Source organism: Tenebrio molitor, chromosome X (assembly GCF_963966145.1).
Source record: "Tenebrio molitor chromosome X, icTenMoli1.1, whole genome shotgun sequence".
Taxonomy (NCBI): domain Eukaryota; kingdom Metazoa; phylum Arthropoda; class Insecta; order Coleoptera; family Tenebrionidae; genus Tenebrio; species Tenebrio molitor.
Genome location: NC_091055.1, coordinates 6,974,411 through 6,987,701, shown reverse-complemented (window position 1 = coordinate 6,987,701; position 13,291 = coordinate 6,974,411). Strand labels below are relative to the sequence as shown.

At 34.6% G+C, this 13,291-nt stretch overlaps 1 protein-coding gene across 3 annotated transcripts; it reads right to left on the bottom strand.

Annotated features, from left to right (window-relative positions):
* Positions 1-1,834: 1,834 nt before the first annotated feature.
* AP-2alpha (adaptor protein complex 2, subunit alpha) lies at positions 1,835-7,588 on the bottom strand. Of its 3 annotated transcripts, none has more exons than XM_069060319.1 (15): positions 7,570-7,588; positions 6,627-6,727; positions 6,359-6,570; positions 6,001-6,194; positions 5,721-5,952; positions 5,557-5,665; positions 4,983-5,136; positions 4,412-4,768; positions 4,230-4,362; positions 3,689-4,179; positions 3,482-3,652; positions 3,165-3,433; positions 2,936-3,080; positions 2,672-2,879; positions 1,835-2,619 (listed from the first exon to the last, which is right to left on the bottom strand). In XM_069060319.1, exons 1-15 carry the CDS (start codon positions 7,575-7,577, stop codon positions 2,542-2,544), a joined length of 2,862 nt encoding a protein of 953 aa, XP_068916420.1. In that variant the 5' UTR covers positions 7,578-7,588; the 3' UTR covers positions 1,835-2,541. The 3 variants fall into 3 exon arrangements, with proteins under 3 accessions (XP_068916420.1, XP_068916421.1, XP_068916422.1); XM_069060320.1 differs by having other exon boundaries at positions 3,482-3,637; XM_069060321.1 differs by having other exon boundaries at positions 3,482-3,634.
* Between the last annotated feature and the right edge of the window lie 5,703 nt (positions 7,589-13,291).

Genomic DNA, 13,291 nt, shown 5'->3' with positions numbered 1-13,291 from the left:
AGTCTCCTCGTATCTTGGCCAATGTATGGCGCCCCTCTCTTTATCTCAGACACCTGTCCTCTTGGTCGCTCATGTTATGGGTACGGTCATTTGGGCAAGCATGCAAAACGCTCAAAGAATATGCTAAGAAGTCGCCGGATCGTTGCCGGTACCTCCGCCTGAGATGACTCCTCGGGTACACGTCCGGTCTCAGTACCCGCTGCCTCTGCGAAATCGCTCCCTCTTTGAATAAATTGAAAAATGTGGGACCAAAGCGACATAAAGGCACCCAAATATGCTCCGGGTCGTTCTATTGCGCGACAACTTGTCCATTTTATAAATAAAAAGATCGTTCATCTCTAATTTTGTTCGTATGAGGCATGTGGGCGTGCCAACGGCACATAAAAATGCAAAGAATCGCTGGTATTTACAAATGAAGTGACAATAGGAGGTCAAGCTCGTGGAATTCGGAATCCGTCTAGTTTCGCTGAGGAAGAAAATTAAACTGAAAGAAACATGACGGATTATACTGACGAAATTTGACTGAGATAATGATTACATTTAAATTTTATGAATGATTACGAAGAGCGTTAGACCACCACCAATACACGCAGAAACAATTGGGTTGCTTATAAGATGGTGTTCCCACAACACGTAATACATAAAACGTCACAACGGGAGAAAATCTACCTTAAAATAATTTCAATGTAAACATCGTGGTGCTGTATGAATTCAAATAAAACAACATTTTTTAATCAGTTTAATTGAATTTTTTGGTCTGCTTAATGGAATTTTATCTATACAATACGTGTTTATTTATTTTTTCAACTACTCCACGCGCAACAAAATTTATATGCACTCCTTGTAACTGATTTCTATTCTAAATACGGTATTCTATTTATATCAGTACTGGAGAAAAACTTGAACCGGAATAGTTCTTTGCACCGTTCAATGTTTTATTCATTATTTAAAGTAAAAAAAAATAAACGGTCTTTTTTTACTCTCTCGAACACAGGAAGAGGACGGGTCCCAGATAGGATAAAAGATTTCTCCAAAAGATAAATATCAAGTGAAATTCCAGATAAAACCGTTATCACATTTTATTTCTCGCTGATTTTAATGAAACGGGCCGCGCTGTCGTAGTAGAATAAACAAAACTAGAAATGCGTAAAAATATGTAAAATAGAATGCATCAAAATAGCTTTGAACCAAATTGAAAATGTTAATTTAACAAATTCTAAGGTTTTGTCGAGACATTTGTTGTTTACGGAATAAACTCACTACTTCCTCGAAATCCGTCCGAAAATCGTTTTCCAAGTTCTAAAAAACACAGACGCCCATTTTTAACATTTCGTTGCGAGTCCCACGCTAGTTTTTGTAGGTCAGAATTTAAGAAACAAATAAAATGAAGCATTAACGCGTGACTTCAGTATCTCCAGTCAACATTTTAACCAACGATAAATATTTATAGAAAATTGCCAAAATCGAAAGATTTCAATGACGGTACATTATGTTAAGTAACTATGTTTTTAACGCAGAATTCACAAAATTAATTACATGTACAATACAAGTTCCTTTTAGATGTACACCAACAAATTAGTTCTATTAAAAAAACAAACCGAAGCCAACTAAACTATGCTTCCTATCGTTTTCAATTACATCGTGTGAAAGTGGGATAACGGTAAAACACTCGATACATAAAAGCAGACATTGTTAAGTAAATGGAACATGATGTTAAAACAAATTTAGCTTTAAATTCATATATTAGGCATTATTATTTTACATAAAATATCATGCACTTTGTAGATGATATAAAAAAAAATAGGAATACAAAATGGAATTATAAACAGCTTCATATTACTAAATCAATATTTTACTTATTTATACAATCAACATATACAAATAATATTCAATGCTTACTACATAACGTAAATCAGTTATAATCATAAAATGGTAAGATTTGTATTTTTGAGGACAGTTGGAAGCTTAATGTGTATTTTAAAATGAATCTACAAGTTGAAAGTAGCACGTTTGAAACAGAGTGATCTAGTCAACCCTTCAACTATCCTCAGTAGATTTGATAACAATATAACACAAATCACATGTTCTAATGATACAGTTTTATTTTTAGCATTTGCAATATACATTAAAGATAGATCAGTTTACCTCACCTTGTAAATTTTTTGGTAAATATCATAACAGTTCGAGTACAACAGATCTCTCTTGATAAAAGTACTTTTTATCGGATATACAATTATTGTACATGAACATTAAGCTTTTTCACAAATGGACCCTTTTCATTCAAAACAAAAAGGCCTAAACTTGTTAATTAAGCAAAATATTCATATTCCTATAAAGAAACTGTCAACAAGCAACACTAACATCACACACTTACATATTGTCTCATGACATGCTCGTTCTAACGGTTTTAAGCGAATTTCAAACAAAATGAAGAGCGCCTGTGTGTCGTCGGTTCTGCAAACAATTTATGAATTTGTTGTTGAAATAAGGTAAGTCTACTGTGGAATGCACTCTTAATTAGCCGGTTTTCTACATCTTCCTTTAAAATTGATCCGCCAAGAGATCACAAATTTCCACCGAAACGCTTTCTTTACTCGAACGTACCGTTAATCTATACATCTAAAGAAAAACCAAACTTAATCGAGCGAAATCGCTAAAAACGACAACTTACTTGTGCACTCTTGTTCGGCTCTAAACGAAGAAGACATCCAACTTGTTGCGAACGCATGTGAATAATTCCTGCACACACAAAATTATCAGGATTCGGATCGATCCCGTCCAACAGTTGCATCCCGAATCCCATGATTTTTGTTCTCGCGGCTTGCAAATCCATCGGAGATGACGCTCTAAATATTTTTTGAGATCTTTGCTGATTAGTGCTAAAGAGAAAAACACAACGTCAAATCGCGAACACATCCGTATACGAAAACGTTACCTTCCAAGATTCTTCCATCTTGCGAAGAACGACTCTCCGTTCATTTCGGTTGGCTCAAAGAATTTGTTAATAGTGAGAGGAAGTTTGATAGTTATTTTTTGTGGAGCATTTGAATAGAGAAAACTGAGCACTATGCTGGGAGCATCTGCAAAATAAATTTTAGTCAAGTTACAAAATTGTGACCTGCACGCAACGGTTAAATTTTTGATCTGTACACATCAATAATTACCGGTATAGTCATCAACACACTCGGCGTTGATCATTTGTTGTATTTGAGCACCTGCTTCGAGGACTGGTTCCACAGGCTTCATTTGTATACTTAATTTCGAAGATTGATCATCTGGCCAGGACAAAGTCGGGACAAAATTTTGTAGAGGAACGCTAGTCTTGTTTCCGTAGAACAAACCCAAGCGACCTAAATTTTGACGAAACTCACTTTTGACACCTATTTGTATCAAGTCATTCTCAAATAAAACTCCGTTGTTTTTACAAACAAACCTAGAAGGAAAAACTATTTTATCGAAAAAAAAATCTCACTATCTTTACTTCTTCGGATTGTACATGTTGACTGACTGTGTGTTGTTCGACTGTTTACCACCATAAATGTCTCCCAGGACGTCCAACAAGACACCCGTATTTCCAGAATTGGGTTGTGCAGTCGGTGGAGTAGACAGTCCTAGTAGATCTCCAGAGACCGTGCTACTGGAAAAAAAGGTTCTTACAAAAATGTGGATGTCAATCCAAATTTAGTACCTAGTATTGTTCACGTCATTATTGTGGTTGGTCACAGGAGTAGGACTTTTGTTTTCTTTGATGTCATTCTCAGGGACTCTTCCCGGCTTTTTCTTTTTGAGAACGGCGAGAATTGAACTCTCCCGTTCCGGAAACGCCGGCATCTCCTCCAGTACTGTTGCCAGAACATCTGAACTGGCAATTATGCTGAGCTGCAAATATTCAGAGGCTCTCTGTTGTAATTCGGCGTCAGCAGATCTCAAATTGCTGTGTTGTTTGAAGACTTCTTGGACTTGAGTGCGAATTTCGGGGAACAGATTTATGAATTTAATGTAGGTCGACAAGAGTAGAGCGCGCGTCATCGGCGAGCACAGATGATATTTGGAGTGAAGAAGTTGAAATTGGACAGACGGCGAAGATCTCTGATCGCCCGCTATTAAATTTCCGAACTCTCCCAAGATGTAGCCTCCTACTTTGACCATGTTTTCGTGGCACGCGGGTGCTTGTAACGCCTTAAAATACAAAATCGGAACGGGTCGCTAAGCGAGAATCGTGTGAATACCTCGAAAACCGTCTTGGCAGCGTATCCTTGCACCTCATCTCTGTTGATAACGATTTGTATGACGCGATACCACACTTCTTCAGATACGTAATCGCCCGCGATTCTTATCAAATTTAGAATGACATCGACATACCTGCACAAATTACGTAAACATTTCAAATAATCGACCAAAAGTTACAAACCAAGTGTAGTCCGTGGCGTATTTTTCCGCTAAAATTGCAACTTTCAGGACCATTTCTTCTCTGATCGAGTAATCAGCTGTTTCCAAATAATTCAGCATTTCTTGAACGATTTCTTCGGCATTACTTTTATCACACATGGCGTACAACAAATCTACCGCTTGTTGTCTCACGGAAACGTCTTTCTCCATTTTCATCGATAAAATGACCACCTCCTGGTGCTTCTTGACAGCTTCATGGGAGAATTCTGACGTGGCTAAATGACACATCGATTCTAAAGCCAAATAACGAAGATTTGTTTCTCTATTGCTTAAAAATTGGCCCAACTGATTACACGCACGCACCAACAAATTCGCTTCACTACAAAATACACATGGAAGACCTCTTTAGTTTGAAGAGAAATAAAAAGAATACGAACAAATAACAAAAAAGCAAACCACACAAGTTCTCAGAATTGACCAACAAATTTTACCGCAACTTGTACACTGCAAAGTACAGTCTAAAATATTACTACTCACTAACTCAATAAGAAAACTTAAGAAAAATATGTCTTTTTATTACGAAAATAAAATACCTGTCATTATGAATAATTAAACTAATTGCTTCGAAGAGTACGGCATTTTTAGCATTTGAATGTTGCACCTTCTTAGACTTTGGAGGTTCTTGTGCTTTGTTCAAAATAGTTTCTAGACATTCATTCAAACGTCCTCGGACTCCAGGATCTTCCGCTAAAGATAAAAAAATAATGGTGATAGATATGTGCGCATTAACATCATTAAAAAATAATCACGTAAAAAGAAAAACGTGTTTTATTTTTCGCATTTATAAAAAATGGTATCAGATTATAAATATCTTCAACAATACGTCGATCTCAAGACCACCTTATACACATCGAAAATGTAGTTTGCGTAAGTTCAACCGTGGCGTATTCGATCAATCTGACATATTTCACCTCCTTTTCTGAGAATTTCAAATATACGCAGATTTTACGCAAAAATAGAAAATTAGTTAATTCGTGAGCAATCAAGTGATAACATTATTAGAAAATTGTTGACACAACCAACAGTCAATGACTAACTTCCACTTTATGCCCAAAACTAAGGACCCTTTTTATTTTCCAAATTACATAAAACATAAAAAGAACTTACCTGGTGGAGTATAATTTTGTAATAAACGCAACAGCTTCACAGACAGCCACGGCGCTGGGACGAAATAGTAGGTGTAATCTTGTAAATCAGTGTAACTAGCAGTAACAATCTTTAATAGAGTAAAAAAAAAGTAAATGTGTATATTCTTTTTTTTTGAGACTTACTCTACTTAATCGAGACACGGCAAGAGAAACGCATCCTTTGTATTCTTCAGGATTTTTCTTAACTAAAGCATCTATCAGACTTGTTGCAGCTGTAACTACACCCATATGTTGATCATTGAGAAGATGTATAATACGTGAGGTCCATTCCCCACCAGGTATTATCTCTTGTGATGTTCTAAACAAGCGAAGAAGACAGAGAGCTGCACTTTGTTTAACTACATCCATTGTATCCCTAAAATATTGAATAAGCAAGAGTTAAAAGGTGCAAATTTCTGCTTACCCAGAAACAAGAAGCTTTGGAATCTCTGTTCCAAAAGCTTCTGCCATTTCTCTACTGCCAATATTGGCAATACATTGCAAAGCCAGATTAACATGAATTGGATTCCTTGAGGCCAAATCATTTTTAATACTTTGTATGATGAGTTTAATGAGCTCACTATTAGTATTGACTAGCACTGAAATAAATAAATATCCCTACAAAATAGCATCATGTTACAAACACAATATCGACTGTTAACATTATCAAGTTGAAAATTATGGTAATGTATTTATAGCAATTATGGCCTTGAAAATAATCACAATGATTTGAAATTAAGAGCAAATGATTTGTGAAATGAATGTTTGTCAGATTGGCTTACTATTTGTTTTTCAGAGTATTTATTGGATGATAGGAGGTTTACGGCTTCCATGTGCCCAAAATCAATGTCATGGCCAAGTAAAAATATAAAGAGCAGTTTACAAACATACTTCTTCTTCTGATAGCCATCTAAGGTTTTATCTCCTTTAAATTTGCTTCGTATATTTGCCAATTCTTTATTGATCCTTTTAATTTCGGCCTCTTTACTTTTACCTAACGGCAAAACGTTTAGAAACACATCCGAACAACAAAAATTTAAAAACCCTTACAATTTCTTATATCTGAAATAAATACGGCCAAGCCACGCATGCCATCTCCTCGCACTGCCGGCATGTTGGCTAAAACAATATTTCTTCCCCAGACTCCTTCACTAAAAAACGATTTTAATCACAAACAGCTCAACGTCAACCCTTATTCAAAAGATATGCAAAAGGTCATCAATGACCCTCCCCCTAAAGTATAGCGGTTTTGACAGATACCAGTTGTACGCAATAGTATTAAAAAAATCTGTTAACTCACGACTTTAGACAAAATAGCCAATTCCAATAATTACTACACAATAAAGTGGGCCACCAGATTTAATCAATTATTGTCAACAAAACACCCTTTTATACACATCAACCTCCACAAATCCACACATACACTGCTTAACAACTATTATAATTACAGATGGCGCTAAAATCGTAAATTTCTTATGTCATTTGTTGTATCTAACATCTCTATCGTACACAGTTACACACAGTACGGAAACCAACCCAATCTTCTATCGATTTGACAATGACAGCGGCGTATATTAATTCACTTTTCAACCACAATACCAATAATTTTGTTATTAGCAAATTATATCTAAAATATGTGCGGTTTAACCGTATTAATTTACGTCTATGTTCGATCGTATACGTTCGACTGAGTGAAATCTAAATTCTCTATGAACGGTTGATGATCGAGTGATTGAAATTTTGAAACTTATTCTTGTCCAAATTCTCAAAATAAAAAATCTAAATCTCACTCACCAAGTCGTTTGGTTAGTCGAATTAGGTTCAACATTTCGACTTGAACTTGATTAAAATTTGAGTGCATTGGCACGTACGATTTTTTTTTCTGGTAAAAATAGTTGACATTTGTAACATCTCTGTGAATTAAATTATGCCTAAGAAGTATAAAATAACCATAAAATCTTCATTAATATAAAATACAGTTTCTATTAATTACCTCTCCATGTTGGTATTCAAGTTTAATTTCTCCTGTCTTCAACGCAATTGATTTCTACCTTTTTAAACGACAATTAAATCATTTTGAAACCTTATTCCAAACGGTTTTTTCATAAATAACACGGGAACTATTGGAAAATATCATCTCACTTTTGTTTTGACAGTTAAAACCTAGCTATTATTAATCTATGAATAATCACTTGTCTTTCATGACCCACTACAGTTTTAAATTAACTTTACTCTGTTTCTACCACAGAATAAGAAATTTGAGTGCAAAGCTGACCACAAATAAATTCATTAGAACCGATTTTTAAGGATTTTGTTTTAATATGCAACCACCAAATAAAAAATCGACTTGTTTTATAAAGATTCGCGCATTTTACTTAATTACGATTATTTTCAAATTTGATCGTTATACAGGTGTCCCAAAAAAAAACACGAGTCCATAAGTCTCTTATTTATTGGAGAATTTTAATTACATATTTATACACCAAATTAAATCGTTATGAACAGGCTACAAAAAGGCCTAATAAATTTCCGTATAGCCCTAAGGGCTTCAAGGCTAAACTGTAAAAAAAAAATTTAAATGGGAACACATAATTTTTTTTTGTAATTCTAATAGAGGTTTTTTATTCTGAAAATAACAATGTATCACAAGTGTACACTTACATACCAAAAATACAAAAAAAAAATTGTAAAAAAACGCTACTACTCTCGTGTCAAAAATGGATTACTCCCTAGGATTTAGGGATATTCGTTACTAGGTTGCCATAAATTTGGTTAGGTTGGAGGCTATGTGGTTTCTGGTGACAAACAAAAGATATCCCAAAAATGTAAGACAGCAAATTAATTGTAACAGTTGCAAATGACTAATTTATCGCTAAGTGATAGATGATTTTTCGTTTCACAATCAATTTTGGTTACTGGCGGCATATTTATTTGGATTTAATCTCTAAATTCAAAGTAACCAACATTAGGCATTCAAAATAACTTTTGAAAATTCTAGTTACACGCAACATGAAAAACGTTATTTCCCTAAAAGTTCGAATTCTAGGGAGTAATCCATTTTTGACACGAGATTATCGTCTATACTTCATTTTGCGCTAATCATTGGCCGCATATCTGCGCAATCCCATATGTTATTATTTGTCATTTGTTTTTCCAACTAACTTAATTTGGTTATTCTCGCTTGGTGTTCGTCATTTGTTTCAAAAGTTGGTGTTATTTTTTTTATGTGAAGTTATACTTATGATACATTGTTGTTTTCAGAATAAAAATCTCTATCAGAATTACTACAAAAAAATATGTATTCCCATTTGAAAAAAAATATTTTGACAGTTTAGCCTTAAAGCCCTTGGAGCTATACGTAAATTTAGTAGGCCTTTTTGTAGCCTATTCACAATCATTTAATTTGGTGTATAATAATTAAAATCCTCCGATAAATAAGGGAGCTATGGACTCGTCTTTTTTTTTGGGGACACTCTGTATGTGTTTTGTTGTTACAATTACAGGGTTATTCTAAATGATTGTAGTCGAAGTAGGCGTGAAAACTGAATGTAAAATTTATGGTTGCCGCTCGACATAAAAATAAATCATCAAAATGATGTGTTAAATTGGGTGCAAAACAACTGAATATTTTTGAAATTGATTGTAGAACAACTCAATATTTCTGGATTCAATCGTTAATTTAACAAAAATAAATAAAAATCTCATCACCGCACTTTTCACCTACAAAATGACAGTGACAGCGACATAACTGACAGTTCACATGAAAGCGGCAAAAACGTAATAACATGGGCATGGCCTACTTCGACTACAATCATTTAGAATAACCCTGTATAATCGTGTAAAAAATAAATTAGGTAGGTACTCCATAAATAACGTTTTTCATGTTGGGTGTAACTAGAATTTTCAAAAGTAATTTTGAATGCCTAAAGTTGGTTACTATGAATTGAGAGATTAAGTCCAACTAAATATGCCGCCAGAAACCAAAATTGAATAGAGCCATATGCAACTGCTAGTAGTTAGTAGATGTGTAGTAGATAGTAGATATGTCTCCAACCTAACCAAATTTACAGCAACTTAGTAAGTAGTAACGAATATCCCTAAATCCTAGGGCGCAATTTATTTTTGACACGATTATACGGGGTGATCAATAAGGACTGTTTAAGTTGGTAACACTGAATCGTATTTTAAATCGTATAACAGGAGTAACTTCCGGTTGTTGGTGGCTTGTCGTTGTTAATGCTATACCTATATCAGATATTTGTCAAATAAACCAACAAAACATATCCAGTTACAGTGTTATAAATAAAAATTTTCTTAATTGTATTGCCAACTTAAACAGTCCTTCTTGATCACCCGGTACATATTATGATTTGCCCTTTGCTGCTGTTGTGATATGGTTAAAATTAAATCTAACTTGCAAATACAAAATATGAAACGGCGAGTTAACAGTTGTCTCCAAGCCGGGTGTTCCATACAACGTTTCATATTTTGAATTGAATTTTGAAGCGTCACCACAGTATGATATATCTGTGGCGTCACTTTGACAATTCAAATCAAGTTGTCAAAAGTGTTACCAATCTAATTTAAAAATCATAGCCTACTTTAATTATAAATTTAAATGATCTCACGGTACTATTTTAAAATAAAATTCAGTACATATTATCAACTCAAATAGTCCTTCTTGATCACGCCGTACACACATACAGCGTGTTATGGAAGTCCACGTAATAAATTTAATTACCAATAGAACTCCTAAAAATAAACATTTTTTACATAATTATTGATCTTTTTTTAATCGAATATTTTTTTTTTCTTATTTTTCTCCTAATTTGAAAATTCGCTCATGGGATAATCATCAATTGAAACGAAAGAGTGAGTGAAATTGTTTTTGTGCGGTAAAAACTTTACAGTTTTTTGAAGATAGAACGATCGCTGTTCTAATAGTAACAATTTTTACTGTTTTTCATTCGAGTATTTTAATCGAGTAATTCTTTTTTCGTGCTTTGTTATCAATGGATGTGCAAACACATGAACGGGTATGAATTTTAGGGTTCAAATTATACCGGGTGATCAAGAAGGACTGTTTAAGTTGGCAGTACAATTAAGAAAATTTTTTAATTCGGTTATTTATAACACTGCAACCGGATATGTTTTGTTGGTTTATTTGACAAATATCTAATGTAGGTATAGCATTAACAACGACAAGCCATCAACAACCGAAAGCTACTCCTGTTATACGATTTAAAATACAATTCAGTGTTACCAACTTAAACAGTCCTATTTGATCACCCCGTACATATTTATTGGAAGAATTTGCGGAAAAAATGATAAATAAAAAAAACGTTTATTTTAACGAGTCCTATTGGTGGTTAAATTTATTGTGTGGACTTCCATAACACCCGGTATACTCAAATGTTCAGAATATTCATATATACCTAATACCACGAGTAGTCCAAATAATGTCGATTATTTTTCAAACTGATCACGAATTATCAATTATGCTTGGGAATGAGTCCACGAGTGCGTCAGCACGAGTGAGATTTGCAAGCACAATTGAATGAAACCAGTTTGAAAAATAGTCTACATAATTTGGACTACGAGTTGTATTCGGAGGACTATTCCATGAACCAACTTTGGCAGTTTGGCAGCAAATCGGAAGAAGAAATTAAAGCAGAAATCGAAGAAAATGTTTCCAACAACACAAAAAAGACACGTGAGTCCATTTGGAAGCAATTCTCAAGGCTGCATTCATTTGTTAAAAATTATCGCTGGGATCACTAGTGGTATTACCGATAGAATTTCCACGAGTGGGAATATTCGGTCCAATTTTTTGAAACTATAGTAACAAATGTGTAAAATTGTGTTTTTATTGGTCCATTTTTAACAAATGACAGGTGAATGGAATAGTCAATAAAGCACATAAGGACATTTAAATTTGCAAATTGGCATTTTTATCCATTAAGGAATAAATTATGTTATATTAGATAAATCGAGAAATTATCCTGGCTAGAATTGCATAAAATTTTATATGTAAGTCTTTCCTACAATTTCAGAAATACGTCTTCTGATATCCTTTCAAATACAATATAAAAGTGTTTAATTTTTCAATCATTTTTTAAATTCAGGAATATTTGCAAACTGATTTCAGACATCTAGAAACACCGTACTATAATAAAAAGGGGGCTTTTATAATGTAGATAAGTAAAAAAAAAATGCATTAGAGTTCTTGACCATTTATTTCATTTCAAAATACCCGCTGAGGGGTGGGGATACTTTTTTTTTGCTTCCTGTTTGTAAAAGAAATGCTCGCTCTCTACTCTACTGAACTGACGATAGCTCTCTAATTTCGGCTCGAACTGAACAGTTATGTTTTTCTAACCAGTTGGTTTAGCTGAAAAGTGAAAATTGAGTGTTCTGTTGTAGTTTGTAGTCGTTCATTTTGTATAATTGTGAAACCGAATAAAGTCGCGCCACCCAGATATCCACGAGACGCACATAGCATACGTGGTTGTCGCGTATAGGTATGTATCACATGTGACGCTGACGAGTTGCGCAGTTTAATTTAGGTAGTATTATCCTAACCGTGACACGTATTTCCCAGGTATGTTTTGCTTTGTTTATTCCGATCACGCACGGCAGGAGTATTAATTAGGAGTTTGGGTAATTATCCGTGTATCGACGAGTAGCGTGGGGTCTTTATCATCTGGGGGTAATGTAAATGGGGAAAACGGGCAAAAGTCAAAGTACATCGTTAAAGACATGGGAGAAACGCGTGATGATTAATAAACTGTAGTTCATTTCGGTAACGGCAACGGCCATTTATTATTTATTTGCCCCAATGAAAGCCGTGAGCACGAAGCACTTGTTTGGAAATATTGTTTTGTCACTCTCAAGTCACAATGTTGCGATTGTAAAAGATTATGGTGTGCCATTGTTAATGGATGACTTTCGTATTTTTATTTCGAAGTTTGTCCACCCCGGAGGTCCATCATTTGCATCTCGAATTAATCTTCCGCCATCTTGTATAAAAAAAAAAACACAACGTGAACGTAGGGGATCTACCCGGTTTAAGACTGTCCGCACACTATAGACTTTTTGATCGGCCAACAGTTTAATTTTTATTAATAACTTATTAACACGTTAACTGCCACGTGGCACGACGTATATTTTTCTCGTGGACGCCGCGTGGCACAACCGCACAACTATTGTGCCATCGGTCCGACTTTACTAAAATTTATCGTGGCTCCACATTTAGCGTGTATTCATATGGAAGTTTGCAAAGCTCGGCGTCGTGGACTTTTATGCATCGTTGGCCCCGGAATTTTTTTTTTCACAAAAATTATCAAAAATAATGTATTTTCGGTACAAAATGGAATAATATACATATATTGTTTAATAAAATGAACGCTACATTTTTATTTTTTTTTTAATTTCTAACTACATAAACATATTATTTTAAACTGGATTTATGTCTAACAAAAAAAAAAAACAATTTACACAAAAGGTGCTGGATTACCAAGACCAAGAGCCTTTCGGACGAGTGGTCCAAGTGGGTTTTTCCTTACAGGGCTCACGTTGGACAAATGAGTTTTCCCGGGTACAGTTCGAACAAATTTAGAAAACTCAATCAGGAACGGTGGCACTGTATGTGTGCCATGCCATAAATCTCAAAAAAAAAAACCGCACGCCTGGTGGCACAGATGTTGTGCCATTTT

What these genes read in the sequence shown, in the direction of transcription:
- AP-2alpha (XM_069060319.1), bottom strand. An exon ending in CCAAAGCTTCTTGTTTCTGG is followed by an intron (nt 5,953 to 6,000) that starts GTAAGCAGAAAT and finishes TCAATATTTTAG; the next exon opens with GGATACAATGGATGTAGTTA. An exon ending in AGCCGAACAAGAGTGCACAA is followed by an intron (nt 2,620 to 2,671) that starts GTAAGTTGTCGT and finishes GTTTTTCTTTAG; the next exon opens with ATGTATAGATTAACGGTACG.